This window comes from Alosa pseudoharengus, unplaced genomic scaffold (assembly GCF_046254945.1).
Source record: "Alosa pseudoharengus isolate Yale_2024_CS ecotype anadromous, Long Island Sound unplaced genomic scaffold, YU_APseudo_1.1 YU_APseudo_1.1_scf_17, whole genome shotgun sequence".
In the NCBI taxonomy this organism is placed as follows: domain Eukaryota; kingdom Metazoa; phylum Chordata; class Actinopteri; order Clupeiformes; family Clupeidae; genus Alosa; species Alosa pseudoharengus.
Window position 1 is genome coordinate 27,370,000 of NW_027468640.1, and position 22,845 is coordinate 27,392,844.

General features: G+C 45.7%; 1 protein-coding gene across 3 annotated transcripts; it reads left to right on the plus strand.

Annotated features, from left to right (window-relative positions):
• The first annotated feature begins 650 nt into the window (after nucleotides 1-650).
• On the plus strand, nucleotides 651-20,279 carry arhgef15b (Rho guanine nucleotide exchange factor 15b). Of its 3 annotated transcripts, none has more exons than XM_076289171.1 (16): nucleotides 651-1,024; nucleotides 6,255-6,820; nucleotides 9,974-10,945; nucleotides 11,207-11,252; nucleotides 11,356-11,408; nucleotides 11,652-11,935; nucleotides 13,168-13,328; nucleotides 13,710-13,862; nucleotides 14,273-14,402; nucleotides 14,760-14,834; nucleotides 15,406-15,498; nucleotides 16,577-16,731; nucleotides 17,374-17,538; nucleotides 17,885-17,970; nucleotides 18,092-18,196; nucleotides 18,459-20,279. In XM_076289171.1, the coding sequence occupies exons 2-16, from the start codon at nucleotides 6,337-6,339 to the stop codon at nucleotides 18,623-18,625; spliced, it is 3,129 nt and encodes a 1,042-aa protein (XP_076145286.1). In that variant the 5' UTR covers nucleotides 651-1,024; nucleotides 6,255-6,336; the 3' UTR covers nucleotides 18,626-20,279. The 3 variants fall into 3 exon arrangements, with proteins under 3 accessions (XP_076145286.1, XP_076145285.1, XP_076145287.1); XM_076289170.1 differs by having other exon boundaries at nucleotides 6,258-6,820; XM_076289172.1 differs by lacking the exon at nucleotides 651-1,024 and adding an exon at nucleotides 5,909-6,143 and having other exon boundaries at nucleotides 6,258-6,820.
• Nucleotides 20,280-22,845: the final 2,566 nt, after the last annotated feature.

Below are 22,845 nucleotides of genomic sequence, written 5' to 3' on the forward strand. Positions count from 1 at the left end.
GGGTGCCTGATATAATCAGTTCATATAATAGATACAAACAGCGCGAGTTGGGAAGCTGTGGTGTGAATTGCCTTTTTGGCCACCCGGACAAGTAACGCATTGTCAATTCATCTAGATAGGCAAATCATTCTCAGAGTGAATTTTGCCTTACACCATTCAGACATTTTTTAGCAAGATGTCGTCGTCCAGTAAACTATTTACACACATTTTTTTTATTATTAGACCAGCACGCAGACTTGTCACTAGGTGGAAGTAAAATGCCACTTATGGCCACCTGCTGAAGATGAGCGCGTGCGTCAGATTGGCACATATAAAATGTGTTTTAGGATCTATATTTTTCTTTATTAGACTATATTCAAATGTGTAGCTTACATCGGTATGTTTTTTTCTCTATCTTAGTCTAATTGGTCAAACAGAGTAGTGTCAATTTAAGGCAAGAGAAAATACATACTTTTAACAGGAAAATGCTTAAGACTAATTGTCTTGCCCGATTCAGAAATAAAAAAAATAGACTATATGCTATCCTAATGGACCAATAATAGTTTGGATGAGATCGAGATGATGATATCACAGCCTACAATGAATCAGTGATTTCATCACGATGGCGAGGAGAGGGAGGGGGTGGGGGGGGGCATGACACCGGCTCGACAGCAGGCACACTCGGTCAGGAAACAAAGAACAGGGTATGGGGCGCATGAATGATCTGCAAAGACAACAAAAGCACCAAGAAAATAGTTGAGTCCCGCCCTGATCCGATTGTCTGTTTTTAGCGTTAGGCTATTTTGTTTTGCCACAACAACTTTCATGTTGGTTATGCTTTCGAAGCGCTCATATCCTCTAGACTCGGCTGGTTTATGAAGTTTAGCCTATTGCAGGCTACGCGCAAGGATGTATCACAGGAGACTGTTGATTTCAACGTAGGCTAAACTGACGCCCAAAGGCAAAGCTCACACTTGGAAAAATAAAACGACGGCCGTCATTACCTGAGAATATCAGCATTACGGACACATTTCGTATCTATTCGGTAAGTGAAAGCAACACATTTTATTCTCTCTGTGAGTCTGTCAGGTTGTTTTTGACAGTTGTCGTTTAGATACAGCGTAGACATAATTTCACGTTGCGTGTTATCCACATCTGCTATGTAGCCTAACGACATATTAGCCAGCCATATCTTGTAGGCTACCTTCTCCAAATGGGTGTTTTATAAATGCTGCGACCAGGCTGAATCACACACACCCTTTGCTGTCTGTCCCTGTCCACGTCGAGAGAGAGCGATTTGGTTTCCCTACACAGCAAACCACTTAAGAATGTCTCCCAAACGGACTGACTGTCCGTCTGTTTAGGAACAGGTCACTGAGCTTGCCCTTCTTGTTTGTGTTTAACATGGGATGGCTGTATTATTTCTTTTCAAACGTACAGAATGAATGTCCTACTAACCCATCTTCCCTTCTGTTACATGTCCTTGATCAGTAGGAAAGACCGGATACAATAGCCTATCTGATGGCTGTGTCAAAAAGCCTGAAGTGTCTGACCGATGTGATAGCCTAAGCAAATTCAATAGCCTAGAATGTACCTATATTTTGAAGTAGGCTATACAGTCCTGAAAGCTATCAACTACACTGACAATTTGGCATGTCTGATAGTCAGTATGCTATGACAGTTTATATTCCCTACATCGATTATATTTCACATGAAATCTGATCTGATCTGATCCACATCTGATAATCCTATCCTGCATTGGCCATACTCTTGCCCTCAAGTTCAACACCATGTCTTTCGTTGAGCAATTGCTTATGTGTGCGGTGTTGAGCATGGTATTTTGCCTGAGGCTACGACACTAAGAAACACATTATGAATAACAAGATTCTTATAAGATCACCAAGTGGAGTGTGATCATCTGTCACAGATCAGTGTACGATACAGCTGATCACAGCTGCATCCAATCAGGCGGATGCAGAGAAAAATCGAGCACTGGAAAGAATGATTGAATGAAATTAAAGAGTGGTGTGTGTACAAATAAAGCATATAGGCTAATTGACAGACATGACAAACAAGACAATGGGTCATACCTAGATGCTTCTGGGATTGGAAGGGGTGTGTGTGTGTGTCAACAAGGGACGAGAGTCCTGCAGGTGTGATGGACGAGGCATTGCTTTTAGCCAGTACTGACATGAGTCATGGCGGTCTCCCCTTCATCGTTCTTTCATAAGTCTCTTGGTGGATGTGTGATGCGTCCTCCCGGAAGGGGCTGACAAACTTGTCAGACTGGCTAGAGCAGTCTTTTTCGTACACAACTGCTGTTGCACTCCAGCCACACATTGCTTGTTGAGCTGTTGACTTGAGCTGTTGACTTGGAGTATTTGGATCTGTGTGTGTGTGTGTGTGTGTGTGTGTGTGTGTGTGTGTGTGTGTGTGTGTGTGTGTGAATATGATTTATGTGCATATGCAGTGCATGCACATGCGTGCATATGATGTGTATAGATATACTGCATGGCAGATGAGTGAATGTGAGTGTGTGTGTCTCTGACTGTTGTGCCATTATGGTCCTCATGGTTTATTCAAAAGAGCCAAACTTCTCAATGCACAATGAAGGCAATCAGGGTGATATAAAGTCATAAAACAGTGGGAGGATGAAGCCATATGATGACATCATTTATATCCTGGTGGCCTCCCCACCCCCACATGCTCAAGTGCCCTTAATGCCCATGCCACTCCTCTTTACCCTCTGCACATCAAAGAGCCAAGATCCAGTAAGTCAGCCATCCCTTATCCCTGTGGTCAGGCTTGACCCTCGGTCAGCTCAAGCTTTTTACTGTGTGTATTTTCTTTTGGCAAGAGATCACAACTGTGCTGGGAATGGCGGGGGGGGGGGGGTTACTTCCCAAATGTTTTCTTATCTGTAGGTTTCTTCCATGCTTCACCCTCTATTGGGATCCTCTCTTGTTTCCTCTATCTCTCTCTCTCTCTCTATCTCGTTTTTCACGATCCGTTTCGCTGACAAATGAAGTGAATGGGTCTCATTTGTGTACATACGACGGCAGCCGAGCAGAGAGAAACGGGGGTAAACATTCCCTCTTGGGCTTTCAGCACGGCAGCCCGAGTAGCGTGGCCCGTATGGCCAATCAAGCGTACTGACAGATGGGGGAGTCTGTTTAAACGCTCTGCCAAAATCACCCCTGCTCAGATACCATCACATTACTTACAGATCACGATAGGCTCCGGAGCGTATGCTGTGATGTGGCTGGGAATTGAGCAGCCTTGTTTTAAAATTCAGAGTGTAGCAGTTATTTCAGTCCTCGGAGAAGAGGTTTTTTTTTTTTTCATAGAGTGCTGCACTAAGCTACATGGGCATCGCTTTTAGGCATCAGGGTCATTTGCATGACAATACAAATGTTCAGTTTAAGCACACAATACATCAAGCACAGCTCATTCACACAGTCCATGAGACTAGATCAGACTAGAAAAGTGGTGTTGAAAGCGGTAAACAAATGGGTATGAAGATACATTTATTTGCATATTCATTTGTTTGTTCTTTTTTTCTTTGATTTATTTTTTTCCTGGTCCATTAATTAATTCATTCATTCATTTATTCAATCATTCATTTTCTAATAGCTTAGTTGAGTTATACGAGTAAAATGTTATTAGGAAATTGTGGTGAAGACTAGCATGGTGAGAATCTATGGGAGTGAGCATAGTTGTGGCAGGTGCAGCCCAAGCTGCAAATGCAGGGAAGTCCTGAGCCTCCCTCCTCCAAATATATTCGAGCTGCCAAGTAGACCATACTGTAGACATATCCCATCTGCCAAATATGACTGGGGCACTTCACACGTTGCCCAGTTCTGTAAAACCCATTGCCCAGGGCGCCAGTGTCGTTTCCAAGTGTGCCACGGTGTTTGCCATCACCAACTCCATGCTTCTGTTCTGTTTAATATTCTGTCAGAGCTCGCTAATCTCCATTGCTGCCGTAAGCTACACATGACCCCGGTGTCTCAACAGTTTTTGCTTACAACACTGCAACCTGCTTTTGAATTTAGTCTATGTGGAAACATACCAGGGGAATAGTTTTCGTTTTTTGTTCCCCTTTGTTCATTAGTTCACCTTGTCTGGTGACACCTTGGCTGGCTCCGCTGTTGTTTTGCAGTGCAAAGGGTTCTCTTATACGGCTCTCTGCGTAGTACTAGTTTCAGCCATACTTCGCATTGTTGCCGTGCCAATAGGCTTTTTGTGCTTTGTCAAACCATTCTATGCAGCATAGTTACCTCTATAGTTTGTTTGTGTTTCCCTATTTGCTTCTCTGAAAAGCATTCAGCTGCAAACAAGTTTTGAGCATCCTCCTCCACAAGGTCATCAGTTCAGGAAGGAGATTCAGGGCCTGAGGAGTCATCCATTTGTACAGTTTAGACCACTTATTTTTCTCCAGACAATGATGTTTATTTTTGTCTTTTTGCCTTTATATCAATGTGACAGTGGAGAGAGACAGGAAGCAAGTGGGAGAGAGAGATGGGGTGGGATTGGGACATGACCGCAGGCCAGAGTTGGGCACTGCCACCCAAATGTGGTACAGTGCTGCCGCTTGCGCCACAGCAACCCCTAAATTGATATATTTTGACTTTGTCTTGTGAATGCGTCATGCCCATGACGGTACAAGTTGATGTGTAGTAATTCTATTGTATTCATATCTTTTTTTTTTTCTTTCCCATCCATCTATGTTCCCTATTGCAGCCACAGGTTCACACTTTCTGGTAGTGTTGGGTCATTGAAGATCCTGAGATGAGGTGGGCTATGGGGTGTGACTGAAGTAAATATTCCCATCCATAGCAAAGCATGCGCTCTGCTCTGATCCTTTTAGTGGTTTGGTATTTGATTTACTAATCATATTTTCCCCACATCATGCATTCATATCACTTTAATGTAGTTATTTTCATAACCCCTGCTGGTTTTAACACTACATTTAATCTCCTTTTGTCTCAAAACCTTTGTAAATCCTTTTAGTAGTAGATAAAACATGTGCTGTGTTATATTATTTTTGCAACAGTGTCCCTCAATGTTTGTGCGTGGCGCACTATGTAACTAAATCCGGATTTTGGTAAAAGAAAGGGCCATTGAACTCCCGCGGTGCTCCCTAGAAATCTCTGTGAAGTAATCTTGGCATTAGCCAGCCTTCGTTTTGGATGCATGACAATAACAGCTCCAACCTCAGTCAGCGTTTGAGGGAAGGGAAGCTCAGTGCTTGGCTACCTCGCAGAGTCAGACCCTCTGCTCAGACTGTTTTTGCTGCAGTCTTTTGTCCTGTTTATCATTAACTTGGAAATGGAAAATGAAAGATGGGACAGACTGTTCAGAACAACAGCTATAAACAAGGTTTCATTAAATACTGTATATTGTTGTTATCATATATATTTATGGTATGGAATATGGTTAGGGATGAAATTAAGTTGATGAGTAATCACATACCTGGCAGAAGTGGGTGATTTTAAGTTACAGTTGGTATACTTTACAGTTGGCAGGTGGCAAATGGCAATATGCCAGTATTGTCTTAAAAGGTAGTTAAAAAATAATGAATGACTTTCCTTGGATGTCAGTCTGTGTTGATGTAAGGCTGCACAGTATTTTCTTTTTTTATGTACATATTATTGTTCCTTTAGTTGGGGTGTGTCTGTCACTTGAGCAGTGGGTGTGTCTCTCTCCAGGACAAAGTCCCTACCGCCTGCAGGGTTGTAATGCTGACTTATTCACTCCTGTAGACGTCAGGCATTTCTCTGATGTCATGAGCTGTCAGCTATATTAGGGATCTGGGTGTTGTTGGCCAGCTGCATAACCATGCGTTGCTGAAATAGTTTTAGCACATCCACTCAGACAGAGGGCGGGTAACGTTATGAACACAACATGAACAGACCCCATTTGTTTTTCTTCCTCTCCTTCTCTAGATGTTCCTCTCCTTCTCTAGCATTCTACTGTCTGTAATTCTGATTTCAGTACTGTTGGACATATTCATGTCCAATCATAAATTCAATTAATTTACTTCAAGTACATTTCCGAGCCTGTGCTTTGTTACTTTGACTTGAGTGAAGTTAAATTAATACTTATATCAGTCTTTTTTTAACTGATAGGCCTGTCCTTATCTGTACTTCTACTTAAGTACGGTAAGTGTGTACTTTCGCCATCTCTGATAAATTGTAGATCTTCAAAAAGTGACTCAGCAGGTTTTGTGTTGTTTATCTTCCTCTCTCTTATTTACTCCTTTGTCTCCCCAGCAGATGATGATGACTATCCCTGTTTGACCCTTCATCTTGCCGCCCAACCTTGGGCCAGCCAGGACATATCACTGCAAACAAAATGTCTGCCTCAGAGTCTGCGGTCTGCGCCCCCTTGTCCACTCTCCCTCCCAAACCAGAGGTCAAGCCGAGGCCCCCGCTCCCCTCCAAGCTCACCCCGGATCCCCCGCCGATGGAGAGTAGCGCCCCGACGAGGACTTCTGGGAAGGTGAAGAAGATCGTCAAGAAGTTTAACCAGCCTGAGCCTCAGCCCTCCCCAGCCTCAGGCCAAACCCCAGCGCCAGTGACCGGGAACAGCGGGACCGCCGGGACCAATGGCTCCGCCGGGAACAATGGCTCCACTGGAGTGGACAAGACGAGCCCCCAACAGCAGGCGCCGGAGGTCCTGCCGAAACCCAGAATGCCCCGGCCAACAGCCGCGGCCAATCAGGCGCCCCCTTTGCCCATGAAGAGGAGCCGCCTCCGCAAGGGCCCCAACGTGGGTGTGTACGGGGACACGCCGGGGGGAAGGGCGAGGAGCGGCAGTCTGGAAGATGGCCGATCAGGTGAGCAGCCCATTGTTTCTGCGTTAATATCCATCACACTTCCACTGTACCTGAGTGTAGGATACTGTGTCTTTGTCCTGGAGTTGTCACTTAAAACCTCCTGAATGTCCGTTGATGGCTGTATCCATATCTTAAAGCCCTTATGAGTCCTCTGCGACATTTTCCTGGAAGTGTAACATGAGCACCGAAAAAACTGGTTTTGTTGTTGCTCAAGTGTTACACGCCTTTTGTGTTTGTGCCTGTTTGTGCCTGTCTGTTGGCAACTCTTTAGACACACATCTGAAAGGTGAAGAAAGAAGGGACAAATGTGACAATTGGAGAATCACAGCACACCACAAGCTTTGCGTGACAATGTTCTCACAGTTCCATGTTGACTTGGTGTCTTACATGTTGCATGCTTGAGATTTGTGAGCCCCAATATCCCAGGGTAATCCTCCAAGTATTTCAAACTATGGGTTTGCCCCTTTGTGATTTATTGATTTACCATTTGTTTGTAATCAGACATTAAAATGAGAAAGTTCCCCCCCCAAAAAATGTAGTCTGTGTTGACAGGCCGAAAGATTCAGGAAGAGAGCAGGAGAGGCCATATTTATTTACCCCCATTTTAATTTATTTTCTCACTGAGAAACTCGAGCCTCTTTTCTCTGTGGCCCTGTGTTTGCTGTAGACAGCCAGAACGGTGCTTCAGGCAAATCTGTTCTCGACAAGCAGTCTCAGATTTTGTTTGCATTCCCCCCCCCCCCCAACACACACGCACACACGCACGCACACACACACACACACACACACACTCCTAAATGTTACTCCCCAAGATATTTACCTAAACCACGCAATCAGCCGCATATGCTGTCCAGCTCTCTAGGCTGGTTTGCATCTTCCTCATAACTGTGATCTCAGATGGTCGCTTTTGTCCCTTTATCCATTCACTCATGTTGAGGAAACAGCAAGGGTGTTTAGAATCTCATCACTCTTCCTGATGTGTGTGAGAAGTGTAACTGTCTTTTCCTGCAATGCTTCCAGTTCAGGGCTACATTACCTCACCGAGATAACAGTTGGAGTGGAAGAAAGGCTGTTTTCTTAGCCTGATTCAGCTGCTATATCACAGGATACATATGTAAAAGGCTAGAGCAGACTTGGCAGGAAAGAGTCTTCACATAAAGCTCACATTACAGACTAGCCTGGCATGAGAGTTTATTCACCATTTAATCCACACATCTGGGAAAATAATTTTCAAATGAAATAATTTGTAATACAAAGAGCATTCTGACTTGACTTACATACTTGGAAACTTGTTCATATTTATAGGTTCTGTAAAATATTAGTGTAGTGTTCTATTTCTCTAATCTCTTATGCCGATATCTGTATAACACAGTGGATTCTTTAGGAATAGACTAAATGTCTGTGAAAGGTATGATAAAGATATGCATTGTGCTTGTATGGGCTTTTACCACCCAAACCACTATGCACCCAAGCAAGAAGTATATAAATATACTTTATATATTTTATATATATATAAAGTATTTGCAAGTATGTGACTTTTTTCACTTTTTAGTTTTGAGACTTTGGACCATGGAAGCATGGCCTGTTTAATTAGACCAATAAACAGGGTTAAAATTCAACAGGAAAAAACAATCTAGTTCCACACACTACCGTTGTGGTCAAAGAGACCCATAGATCGCAAAACCCAGTTAGCGTTAAAATGGCAGACAGTGTGAAGCGAGCGCTCAGTAAGATCAAGCAGAATGTCTGCGAGTCCATGGAGGACGCGCTGACTAAAGAGAGTAAGCCGAGTCAGCCGACCACCAAGACCAAGCTCAAGAGGTCACTGAATAAACACATGGCCGTGGTGAGGTCGGCAGGCTCGAAAGCGGCCGCCACCACGACGAAATGGGCCGTGCGTGTTGGAACCACGGGACATTCAGAGAAGAGGGGAGGAAAAGGGATAAAAGGGGGGATGAGTGGAGGTGAGTGGAGGTGAAAGCACACGCTCGTGACCACAGAGGGACAGGTAGGTACCAGACTGGGGCTGCATGGCGTCGCTGATGTGGTCGCTCACAGTGGGCTACAGTAATTTCCTTTAGGCTTTTTATGCTAAGTGATTTATGCGATTTGCAGCGATCGCATTTCAGCAGTCCATTTAAGAAGTTCCAGTGTGGAGAAAACCTTGATAAGTGGTGTCCCTACAACAAATAAAAAAAAATCCTGAAGCAGGAGATGATGGCAGGTTGGCAGTAATCTGCTCCCTACTGCCAGGATAGTGAGAAGGAGAGAGAGGGAGATGAGGGCTTGCTCAAAGCGGGTCAGATCTGACATTTTAATGTAAGGCATCATGTGAGCCTTACAGGGCTGGCCTTCGAATGGCTGATCATCCACAGGAAATGAAAACATCAAACAAGAAGGAGCCTCTCAAAGCCTGCATGAAGGGTCATATATGTCCACCTGGGTGAAGTTGTCTTTGGGAATTTCCTTGAAGAGAATTCCCAGACATCAATAGACTTCATTTAGTTGTTATCTCTTTTCGCATGTGACTGGCAAAGCTTATCATAAACGTTATCACGTTTCGTTTATAGCTCTTTTATGTGATATGTCATCAGATAACAAGTCATTGGAAAGTTTATTTGGAAAGGAGTAATTATATTAAATCGTAAATGTAAATCAGGTTTCTAGGCAAGGAATTTGGTCTCTGTATTTATCCCATCCGTGAATTAGTGAACACACAGAGCACACACACTGAACACACAGTGAGGTGAAGCACACACTAACCCGGAGCAGTGAGCTGCCTGCTACCACGGCGCTCGGGGAGCAGTAAGGGGTTAGGTACCCTTGCTTAAGGGCACTTCAGCCGTGCCTACTGGTCAGGGATCGAACCGGCAACCCTTCGGTTCCAAGCCCGAAGCCCTAGCCAGTAGGCCAAGACTGCCCCTAAATTATTATTAAACCCTTATTAAACCCTTGTGCTGTATTTTGAACGTGGTGTTATGTGTTGGAAATATGTGGTTGTTATTCATACAGTATTACTCTGCAGTCCGGTTCCACTGCGTAGTGTCGTCTATGATGTGAAATCAGGATCCGCGTTAAGCTCAAAGTCCTTTTTGTTAAAAAAAAAAATATATATATCTGGCATAATGTGACTGATGTGTCCATTCCTCACAGCTCCTGATGGGAAGGAAGGAGAGCTGCTGTCCGGCGCCGGCCCAGACGCTCCCCCCGGCCCTCGCTGCCAGCCGAACTGCAGCTGCATCTGCCATCTGCAGCGGCCGGGGATGAAGCTGGTGTGGGTCCCCCTGGAGGACGGGGAGGAGGAGGAGGAGGAGGAGGAGGAGTACGCGGTGGCGGGCATCAGGGGAGAGCTAGGGGAGGACGAGCGGGGAGGGGAGGGTGCGAGTGAGGTAGGGGAGCACCAGGACCCTGGGGAGGAGGGGGACGGACTGGGAGCGGAGTTTGAGGAGGAGGAGGAGGATGAGGAGCTGTACCTCACCGAGTCCTCGGATGAGAGCGAGGATGGGAATGGCGGCGGTGACGGGGAGCTGACGGGCAAGGCCAAGTTCCAGCACACCCTGGAGCTGGTGGGGGAGCAGCTGAGGAGGAGGTCGGACCCGGGGCCACAGGTGGAGCTCACCTCCTACAAGCCCTACGTGTCCCACGCGCTCTCCCCCGGCGGCATCTCCAAGGCCCACTCCGTGGAGAACGACGCGGACATCTACGAGCTCAACATCGTGGTGGAAAGCGTGATCCCCCCGCGACCCCCCCTCATCCGCGTCAAGCCCCCGCGGCGGTCAAAGCTCTCGTCCACGGCGTCCGACGAGGCAGACGGCGCTGACTTGGCCAAGAGCGGGGGGGACAGGCCCCCTCCGGCCATCCCGCCCAGGGTGCCACTCCTTCCAGAGAAGCCCAAGGGCACCCGCCTCCAGAGCATGGCCCCCCTGGGGGGCATCGCGCTGCCCATGCCGTCCCCCGACGAGAGGCGTGCCCTGCGCGCGGCATCACCCCTGCCTCCCCACCCTGCCAGTCCTCCGGCCAGCCCGCGCTTCAAAAGGCCTCCCCCTCCAGTGCCCCCCAGCAAGCAGGGACAGAATGGACTCCGCGGCAGCAGTCAGTCCTTAAACTCCCTCCCCCCATGCACAGGTAAGGCCATAATGTAATATGTTCATCATATATAATCATCATTTATAGTTCAATGTATGTCATGATCATAGTCAAAGTGACCAGATAATCTGTCTGAAGTCCTCCTAATCATCACATGTAATTGTTCATCATATGTAATCATCATTTATAGTTCAATGTATATCATGATCCTAGTCAAAGTGACCAGATAATCTGTATGAAGTCAATCATCACATGTAACTGATGATATCTCTTTCTCTCTCCTCATAACCTCTTTTGTAGAAGTTCAACAAGAGAATAGTGAAGGAGAGGATGCTGACACACACAAGTAAGCCTCCTGTCTCTGTCTCTGTACAAAAGCTTTGAAGTATGTTTTTATTTTCCCATTACGGTGCTTTCATCACTCTCATTATCCGTGTTCAACATTTCAGACCACCGACGGCACCGCCTAGGAAGCAGTCTATAGACTGGGAAAGCATGGATGGTGAGTGTGAATTATTTATTTACACTCTGCTGGATTTCAATTGCAGATTCATCGTAACCGTGACGAGTATGCAAAGCCTGAAGGATGTTAAGCAGGAGACCTGAGCTTGAGCGTTGCAGAGATCCTGATGCAATGTTGACTGTTCATATCTCTCTGGTCAGCACTCTATCTCTCTTTCTCTATCCACCCATCCATGCATTCATCCTTCTGCCTCTTGCCCCACTTTCTCCACGCTGCCTTTAGAACCTCTATACCAGACGTACCGCGAATCGGTCATCGTCAAGGCCATCCGGCAGGCGACGGTGTGCCGGAACATCAGCAAGACCAGCGTGGACTTCCAGATGGACTACGGGCACCGGCGCGGCTCGGCGGCCTCGGAGGTGGGCAGCGTCGGCGGCAGGTCGCTGGGCTCCAGGGCCAGCCCCATCCCCCAGGGCGCCCGCAGCACACTCTGGCAGGACCTGCCGTCCGTCCGGGACAGCGGCATCCTGGAGACGCTGAGCTCAGACGAGTGCAAGTACCAGGAGGTGAGAGGGGGAGAGAGGGAGGGAGGGGGAGAGAGGGAGGGAGGGAGGGAGGAGGGGGAGAGAGAGGGAGGAAGAGGGGAAGGAGGGCAAGTACCAGGAGGTGAGAGGGGGAGGGGGAGAGAGGGAGGAAGAGGGGAAGGAGGAGGAGGGCAAGTACCAGGAGGTGAGAGGGGGTGAGAGGGAGGAGGACGAGGGCAAGTAAAGGTGGAAGAAGCGGAGGAGGATGTGGAGAAGGAGGACGATCCAAGAGGAGGACAGAGGAAGTGGTAGAGAGGATGGCTGGGGAGGAGGGCAAGGAATAGGAGAAGGAAGAGGAGGAGGGCGAGGAATGAGAGGGGGAGGTGAAGGAGGAGGGCAAGGAATGAGAGGAGGAGGTGAAGGAGGAGGGCAAGGAATGAGAGGAGGAGGTGAAGGAGGAGGGCAAGGAATGAGAGGAGGATGTGAAGGAGGAGGGCAAGGAATGAGAGGAAGTGGATGAGGATTCAAGAAGGGAACATAGCAGAGAGAGGAAGTGGTAGAGAAGGTGGTGAAGGGGAGAGTGGAGGAAGAGGAGGAGACAGGAAGAGCATGAGAGACAAAATGATGGCAGACGTGAAGATGATGGAAACTCTTGTAAACAAGAAGAGGAGGAGAAACAGTAGGATGGGGGAATGGAGGAAGAGGGTGGATGGGAGAAGGGGGGTGAAAGGACGTCATGAAGGGCAGGATGAGAAGGTTCAAAATAATAGGAGATGAGAACGATGAGAACCTTGTTGGACATATGAGAACAAAGTTAGCAATGAGTGCAACATTTTGGAAAAGTCTTCTGTACTACTGTTAACACTGAAATTATGTTACATCTCTCTGAAACAAACCATCTACAAATGTTTATGTATGTGTGTTCTTTGTGTGTGTGTGTGTGTGTGTGTGTGTGTGTGTGTGTGTGTGTTTCTGTGTTTCTGTGTGTGTGTGTGTGTGTGTGTGTTTCTGTGTGTGTGTGTGTGTTTCTGTGTGTGTGTGTGTGTGTGTGTGTGTGTGTGTGTGTTTCTGTGTGTGTGTGTGTGTGTGTGTGTGTGTGTGTGTGTGTGTGTGTGTGTGTGTGTGTGTGTGTGTGTGTGTGTTTCTGTGTCTGTGTGTGTTTCTGTGTCTGTGTGTGTGTGTTTCTGTGTCTGTGTGTGTTTCTGTGTCTGTGTGTGTGTGTTTCTGTGTGTGTGTGTTTCTGTGTGTGTGTGTGTGTGTGTGTGTGTGTGTAGAGTATATTTGAGGTGATCACCTCGGAGGTGTCGTACCTGCGCTCGCTGCGTGTGCTGACGGAGCACTTCATGGACTCGCGGGAGCTGCTGGACACGCTCATCATCAGGGACAAGGTGCCGCTCTTCTCCAACATCCTGCGCATCCGCGAGGTCAGCGAGAGGTAAGGAGGGGTCACCACAACAAAGGCACACAGGAAGAGGCCATGGACATTACAGGAAGTGGCATGAGATGACTGATTGCGTATGTGGTTGATGATGATTATGCAGGTGTGTGGAACAAACTCTGTAGCAAGTGAGAAATTAATCACTGCAAACGAGTGTGTGAAGTGTGTAGAAATGACCATGGCCTGTGTTGTTTAGCAACGTAAAGTAGAACTGTCTGTCCAGTTTCTGTGCCAAACTGGCCCTAGCTTGCATGGAGTCTATATGTTGAGTTTGTTTTCCTCTTTGCCATGTTTATGATTTCTATGAAAGATTTGATGCAAAATGATGACCTCCTACACAGAACACACCATTAAGTGTTTGGCTTTTGACCTTGGAAGGTTTCTGAAGGATCTAGAAGACCGTATGGAGGAGAGCCTGATTATCACAGACATCTGTGACATCATCCACTACCACGCCCAGCACAATTTCCCTGCCTACATCGACTACGTCCGCAACCAGATCTACCAGGACAAGACCTACACCGCCCTCATGTGAGAACCAGTAGAGACCAGCTGTTCTGGCTCAGGCAGTTACTGTTGTCCGTTTTTGGGCTTTTACTGAAGAAATCCTATAGAGTAGCTCGCAAGAATAAAATGTCTGTGGTAGTGCAAAATGAAGATAGTGAGAGTGGGTGCTGCATAAATCAGTTAACTGCAGCCAAAAGCCGAAGTCATGGGAAGGTTTCTTGAGCTTTCAGATTTCCTGTTGAAATACAGATGTGCATTGTGCATTCACCATAACAAACCATGAAAAATGCAGCACCTTGCCTTCATCAAAGCTGTTTACAAAGCTGTTCACTGCACATGTTCCCGTTTGCTCCTGACTTGTGATCCTGACACACCCTTTCTGCTTTGATCGCTGTCGCTGCTGCTGTCGACGTCGGGTTACGCTTCCTGAGCAGGCACTCGAACTCAGCGTTCGGCGCAGTCATCACCCGTCTGCAGGAGTCCCCCAAGTGCCAGCGGCTGCCCTTCATGTCCTTCCTGCTGCTGCCCTTCCAGCGCATCACCCGCATCAAGATGCTGATCGAGGTGAGCTGCGCAAGAGGAGCCAGGCAGGGAGACACATACAAATCAGCTGCCATGAACTGATCTCAGTAGAGCAGAGGCTACAGAGACTTCATTAGCCAGTGAGGGCATGCTGAGCGGGATATAATGAGTAATCAGTAATTGAGCTCCGTGGGACTGCAATCAATAAGAGCAGTGCTAAGCCACATCAGCACTTACTAAGCCAGCTTTCTTATGAATAAACCATAACAGGCAGTTATGAGTGTATATGTATATAGATTTGCCATATGGTTAAGTCAGTAATATTAGTAATATTTTCCTCATTTGTTGGCCTGAAATGTTGGCCTGTTTTAGATGAGTTATTTCTCTCTGCTCTTCCAGAACATTCTGAAGAGAACCAAGGAGCACACGGCAGAGGAGCAGACAGCCTCCAAGGCCCTGGCGTCCGTCTCAAAGGTATTCTTCCATCCCACCCTAGCCATTCCTTTCCATTCCTAGACTTCCCTGTTTCTCGCCAAGGCCTGGCCCACTCCAGTGGCGTGACGTCACTGTCCCCATCCCTGTCCATTGTCTCAGTTATTCCAGAGGATATCCTATCCTAGACAGGGGGGGGGGGGTTGGCGGCAGGAGAGAGAGAAGATGGATTGTTTTGCGAAGACAAAAGTATTCGGACGAGGAGTGTGTTCACTTTGAGATGGTTGCATTCCCTGTCTGCAGTATCCACAGGTCATGTGCACAGGCCAGGTGGCGGCTCTCTTGTGTCTCAGCTGAGCTACAGGGGGGTGTCAAAATCAGCGATTGGAAACAATGAAAACAAGCTGCTCACTACTACACCCCTCAGTGGATCCCTGCGCTCACTTGACATCTCCATTGTTTTCTCTCTCTCTCCCCCTCATTCTGAAATACCTTCCACACCCTCTTCTGCACCAAAATCTGCTTGTATTCTCTCCATTTTTCTGTCCACTCCTACACGCTGCTATACTGACTTCTTTGTACTTGTACTCACTCTCTCTCCCTCCCTCTTTAGATTATAGATGAGTGCAACAGGCAGGTTGGGAAGATGAAACAGATGGAGGAGCTGATTGAGATCAACAAGACTCTGCAGTTTGACAAACTCAAGGTGAGCAGAGAGCGCCAGAGGGCTCATTAAGGGCACCAGCTGCTGGCCTGGATGAGCTTCCGCCAGTGTGCACTTCTGGATTTCCATGACTCATTTTTCCATAATATTCAACATTTTTAATGCTCCATCTTTCATAACATCCGAGAATAATTCAGTCTCACTCTCTCTACTAGACAGAGATGTGAAAGTCCGGCTTCACAAAGTAAAAGTCCTGCCATGTATTGGTTCTATCTGTGTGCTTAACACAGGTGATTTCATTAATTAGCTGATCTATCTGGCTTAAGAGTTGTGCTAATTAGAATCAGCTGATTAAGTGAATGGGCAGAACAAAAATGTGGCAGGACTTTTACTTTCTTAAGCCGGACTGCTCTCTATACTACAGCTTTCTAATTGCTGTATTCATACACTCTCGAGAACATTTTTACAAATTTATATTAGGGCTGTCAAAATAACTGATTAATTTCGATTAATTAATTTGAGAAAAAATAACTGATTAAAAAAATTAGTGCAGATTAATCGATTCCGTATGACCTTTGACCCCGAGCCATTCTAGTCAGTAAAAATTAGACTGTAAAATGAAGGAGAGAGAAGAAAACGTGCTGCCTGGATCATTGATTGGAACATTTACTTTTAAAAAACGGCCTGATGGTGTTGATAAAAAATAAAGTGTTGAAAATAAAGTCCTCAGTAATGAAATGCCTTGTATGTGAAAAAGAAACTTCTTCCCGAAGCACTTTTGAATTTATTTCCTCAGCATATTAGGTCATATCATAGATTATTATGGCAATTATTTGAACAGTTGAGTTTTAATGTTACTAATGCTGAAGAGTTTTTGAACTTTAATGTCACTAATGCTGATTATTCAATGATTCATTTGAATTTAAATATTTAAAATACTTTCACAGCAAAAATTATATATGCGATTAATTTAGATTAATTAATCAAAGAGTATGTAATTAATTCGATTAATTTTTTGAATCGATTGACAGCCCTAATTTATATCTTTGGTGTATATTTTTATTTGAATTTCCAGAAGTTTTTCTTACACGTCTCTCCCATTTCTAAATGTTTTTTGCAGGCTTTGCCCATTATTTCTCAAACGCGCTTCCTAGAGAAACGCGGAGAGTTGCAGGATGTGGCTAAAGGTGGGACCATGTTCACCCTGCGGTCCAAATTCACACCTGTCTTCCTCTACCTCTTCAACGACCTCCTCGTCATCGCCAGTAGGAAGAGGTGAGGGCTGCATATCATTAACACTCTGAATCACTCACACACACACACACACACACACACACACCTTCTGCCATAAGATTTTATTTATGCTGATTTAATGGAACTTTAAATGCACAGAAGAGAAAATGTTTATTATTGTAATTAAGAGAGTTTGTTTTATTATCCTACCCATAGCAGCATGATTTTAAGCCACATAACCCTTGCCCTTGTGATTTCCTTTTATACCTTTAAGGGGTGATATAACAAGCAATACATTTAACCAACCCTGGTCAACAATCTACTATGGTTTACAGATTAGTCTCTGCAAAAAACTAGCTGGTGAGACACAGTGTGGCAGCGGTAGGGTAATTTAATCCTCATCACGGACAATGAATAACAGGAGGCTGGGCTGCAGTTAATATTTGCATATGCCAATAACTTGTTACATAAACAACATGAATAGATTTGAAAAAACACTGTTACTTCAGCTGTTTGCCTTTATTGCAGCAGGTGGTGCAGCAGACACATTTGACTATCCAAATATTTAGATACAATGTTCAGTGTGCATCTCCATTGAAACAGATGTCAGTCACAGCCACTTACATATGCATATGAAAAATCTGTAACCTAAACTGCACCACGTCTACTCACTCATTCCTCCAGCTCAGAGCGGCACGTGGTTCTGGACTATGCCCACCGCTCCCTGGTCCAGGTGACGACCATGAGTGACGAGCTGTCCAGCGGAGGCCTGGACAACTGCTTTCTCCTCACCCTGCTGGAGAACCACCAGGGGCGCCTGACTGAGCGTATACTCAAGGCTGCGACCGAGTGAGTGGGACTTCAACGCCGGATCATTCACCTTAATTACTAGTGTGACTTCCTTGAGTAAAGGCTGGAAGCAGGAACTCATGTGCTCCTATAACAACAAGCACACATGCCCCCTAAGGGCAAGTTTTTGGATCTGTGATACCATGAAGTTGACTTTTGTTCCTGCTGTTGTATGTTCCACATTGTACACAGAGTACACTTCCTGTTTATTTGTACCATTAATCATTGAGAACACAAGACTGTGAACTCCTTTTTCCATCGGTAATCACAGCTGAAGTACATAGTCCAGTTTCCAAAGTGGTCCATAGGCAGGAGGACATTGTTAACTTTGTTCTTCTCTACGTAGGTCGGAAATGCACAGGTGGGTTGCTGCATTCCCGAATCCAAACGACGCCGACCGGGACGCAGAGGAAGTCATATACGAGGACTGGGGTTAGTACTGGGCACACACTTCAGTACACTTTAGCCTAGCTGCCATTATGAAGACGATTTCATCTGTTGATTTTAATTCTCTCTCTCTGTGTGTGTGTGTGTGTGTGTGTGCGTACCTCAGACTGTCCACAGGTGCAGTGTGTGGAGCAGTATGTTGCCCAACAGGCTGATGAGATCAGTCTAGAGCCGACCGAGATCATCAACGTCATCCGCAAAACCAACGAAGGTGAGCACGACCCCTATGCCCTCTAGCCCCCTATGTGTAAAGATCTTACCCACTCACGCTTGATTCATTACAGTGGTCCAACTAGAGACCAGCAAACTTAGCACCTCAATGGTTCTGTACTAAAAGACACTAATTTAATGACATTTTCAGTGACATGTTTCCGTCTATACTGATTCCATTTTCTCCTTTCTCTTGTCTTTTCTGCATTCCTTTTTTTCCTTCTTCCCTTCTATCCCTTTACGATCTCCCTGCACTTGTTTAGGTTGGTATGAGGGCATCCGGTTGTCTGATGGACAGAAAGGCTGGTTCCCGGTTCCGAATGTTCTGGAGATTACCAACGAGCACGTGAGACGCAGGAACCTCCGGGAACGGTACCGCGTCATTCAGGCGGCCAGCATCGTCACCGGCAAGAGCCGTTTTACCCTTTAACAGACGGGGATAAAAAAAAAAGCAGACATACTAATTTAATAAGCACATGGACAAAAAACACACAAGGCTCTGAAGTGCCTGTGAAACAATGGGCGATGTTCTCCTCAGTGGTTTTGTTTTATCAACCACAAGATGGTTCTCCCAGGAAGAGCCTCACCAAGCAGCAGGATTTGGGTCAAAACGAAGGATGGAAAAACAGGCCATGCACACAGGCCTAAGCCTTTGGTCTGGAGCCCTGTGCTCATGGAAACTTCCCTGCTGTTTGATTTTTTTATAGCTTGAGAACATAATATATATTATATATATATATATTTTAAATATGGAAACACATTGTGCAAACCCTCCTCAGAGTACATTTTATTGTTTGTGAGTATTTCCACACAGTAACCTGAACTTAGCTCCAAAAAATGTGACCATTCCTGTCCAACGGAGCAAGTCAAACATCTGTCATTTCCACAGAAATGAACATGCTCATTAGACTGCCAAATAAGTCCCTCCCATTTCCATGGTAACTGCAGCAGCCCACCCACCCAGCCTCATTATCGCTCCTGAGGGTTCAAGGAAAGAAATGAATCATAATCAATTGTGAGTCATCCATCACTGCCATCCTTGAGAATCCTCCCACTTCTGCTCTCTGCCAGGCTGCTGCGCCGTCTGACACAGGTGTATATATATATACCAGAGTGCAGGCTGGACACGGCACAGAGGATGGGAGTCAGACGGCATACTGCCCCCTCTGGTGGAGTGAGTCGTATCAAACCACTAACTGCGGTTTCTCAGGAATACTGTTTACTTCCCTCAGACACATACGTTGCAACAACACGGCAACCACCCTTTCTTTGGGTTTGTTCATTCTAAATGAAGATCCTGCTCTTACGTTAATCAGAATTTGTTTTATTAAAAAACAAAACAGAATCAGGCTTGGAATTTTAAAATGCTATGGTAAGGTTAGCACTGAAGTAATTTTCACTTAAGTGACTTGTGTCTTTCGAATGGTGTGAAGGAGAAGGTAACTGATTACTGCTTTGTCAGTTAAACTTAACAAATGAAAGTGACAGGATTTCCAAAAAGCATAAATCAGGATTTATAGGCACACTATGCAGGTTTTTTAGCTTAATTTACCTTCATTTAACAGCTTCAGAGTCATTGGAATGGTTATATGACTTTTTTCGGATTGAATGGTGGCCGTCTCGCTTCCCCCTAGCGCCTGTGAGCGGAAAAACCACCCTTGCAACTGTGGGCCGGCGGGCCGACGGCCTCAGTGTCAGGAAGTATAACGATTGTAACGAATTGCTTTACTGCATTCAAATACACATACACGTCAGGCACCGGCTAGAAAAAGGTAGTGATAGAGTTTCTCAGACACTCGTCATGACAGAGCCAGCGAAAAAGAAGCAAAAACCGAGAAAACAGTAAGGAAATTGCCAATACTGCATAGTTTACCTTTAAGTAGCACAATGAGGGGCAGACTGCTCATTTTGGTGTACTGGAGAGATTGTCACCAGCTCAGTATCTATGTGTAGCCATCTAGAACAAGTAATGCATGTTTGTTTTTTATGTTGTAAATATGTACTATATGTGAAAGGGGATGGATGCATTGAAAACTGTTCTAAGTAAAAAAAAAAAAAAAAAAAGAATAGTCATGCCTTTTCTATTTTAATAAACATCTGAACAAACAGGTTGGAGCATTCTTTGCCAAGTCATAAAAGAAAAATGTGTGATGTCATATCTGAGCATATCAGAGATCCACATGCATTTTGGTAGCCAAAAAAAATGTCTGGTTATGCCAAGGTAAATTACAAGTTGTAATTTAGTACAAGAGACTAAAACACCAAGACCAGGATTTAAAACTTTTGTATCACTATGAACACAATCACAGAAAAAAAGTCTCTTATTTCTTCCTCTGGTAGTGGACAAAATGTATGGCCCTCAGCAGCAGAATGAGGTGGTCAAGTCTCACACGTTCACATAACTACCCCTCATCTGCTGGCATCTCAGGTGGCCTGGCTTTCTCCAGCTGGTTACCTTCCTGAGGGATTTCTGATGGATGTTTGCTACATCCACTCCACTCTTGTTCCGCTGCAGATCTGGGCGGAGACTCTACACCCACAAGAGGATATGTACATTCTGGCCCTCTGTCCACAGGTGGCACACACACTTCAGTCAAAGGAGACACAGCAGCAGGCCCCGGGTCCTTTGGCTCAAATAGATCACCGCCCACCTCCAGGACTGAACTCAAACCAGGCTGATGCTCAAGTTCAGGTGACCGTTCAGGTGAACCAATGGGAAGCTCAGGATGGCATTCTGAGGACCCAGAGGGGGAGACTCCTCCTGGACTTGAGGCATGTTCCTTAGGGGAAGGTGCATTAATTGTGGTAGTGACGGCCCTCGATAAAGATGTTTCAGGAGCTCTCCCCGACCTTGTTGATCCGGCTTCTCGGCTTTGACTGGGGATGTCCACTGAGGGAGACTGACCGGGAAACTGTTGACCTTGAGCCATAAGCCTAAGCCCTGGAGACGGCGACCTCTTGATCTCGTCTCGCTGACTCGTAGCGCCGATGCTGTGGTGGAGAAGCAGAAGAGATGTGATGGCTTCATCTTCCGCCTGTGACATCTGAATGACCTCCACGGTCCCTTTGGCTTGAGGTCGGGTCATGTAGGGCTGTGGACGGTGGCAGAGGTCTAGGGTCCACGACCGGGTGCCGAGGTTGCGGGTTGGGTGGGTGCCGCTAAGAAAGGGATCTGGTTGGATACGGGGAGCCAGCTGAGAGGACATGATTGGTGGGGGAGTATTGAGCTGGAACTTCTCAATGGCCTAGGGATGAAGGAGTGTGTGGAAGTGTGGAAATGCAATAACGGAACATGTAAACAACATAAAAAAAGGCTGGATGCTGGTAAACTACTTAATCATTCTACAGCCCAGTTCTTGCAAACCATTGTAACACTGCTACCTTAACAACATTCACTGGGTTACCACATCATGTATGTCGCTTTACATGCAAATGGTTTTAGGTCCATGTTGTCATTACAAGAGCAATTTCCTCTCAAAAAGCCCACTGCTTAGATCTGTCTGAGCAGAGCAGGGGCCAATCTTATTAAACTGGTCAGTCTGTCTGATCCCACGTTAATCTTGCATGGGTTACGCTGGACCCTAGTCCCTTCCCCAAACTCCCTAAAACCCCACCAGCACCCTCTCTGAGCCATAAAGGTCATCTAATCCTGGGTAAGCTGGATCAACCATAGTTAATATCACAGATCTCATTATGTGGTATGTGTTTAAAGATTGTGAAATTAATACACAGAATTAATGTTGTGTGCTTAAAGCCCCAGTCATCCTATTGGCTGGGTGATAAAAATCATTTGCTAGTTTTGCTGGTTCAAAAAAAAAAATCATTTTAACAGGTCATGCATGGGGTGAGGATGATTTGAGAAAAGCCCCAGGATATACCGCATGGACAAGATTAATCTGCTGTGTCTGAGAAGAAGCATGGCCTATGTTGCTTTTGCAGGCACCTCCATGTTAATTAATGTTTATCTTTAATACTGATTTCAAGGAAAACAACCAGTATTGGCCCATTTCTGGTTACTGACCTCAAACTTTGTAACAATATTGGGCACCCGGTGGCCTGGGGGCAGGCTGGGGTCAGTATAGTAGAAATCCATGGGGGTCATCACCGGCACTGTAAAACAACACAGAAAACACAGATCTGCATAATCCTTTTGCTTAATCATTTAAGGCATTGGCAACAGAAATGGCTGTAAATGTTGTAGTGCATTTAGAGTAGGCTAGTGGTTCTCAAAGTGTGGGGCGAGACATGACAGGTGGGGCACGATGAACATGAGGGAGTTTGGTTTTTTTGTGCCTATCTTTAATAATGCCTTTTCTTTTTTGACAATGAAGATCATAGATCCAAAACAAAATAGCCACACACAAACATAGGAGTCATAAATAGACTGACATATGAATTAAAATAAAATCTGATCCAGTGGACTGAGACGGGAAATGTAATGTGGGAAAAAATATTTTAATGTTTTCATTTTGCCGGGTTGATGGGGTCAGGTGGGGCTTGAAAATTCCCCACCTCCAAAGTAGGGAATGACAGAAAAAGTTTGAGAACCACTGATTTAGAGTAATAATTTTTCAAATGTGTGCATCTCCTCTGATTTATCTACACATCATGGGCGTAGGTTTAGGGTGGGACACTAGGGACTAGTCCTAA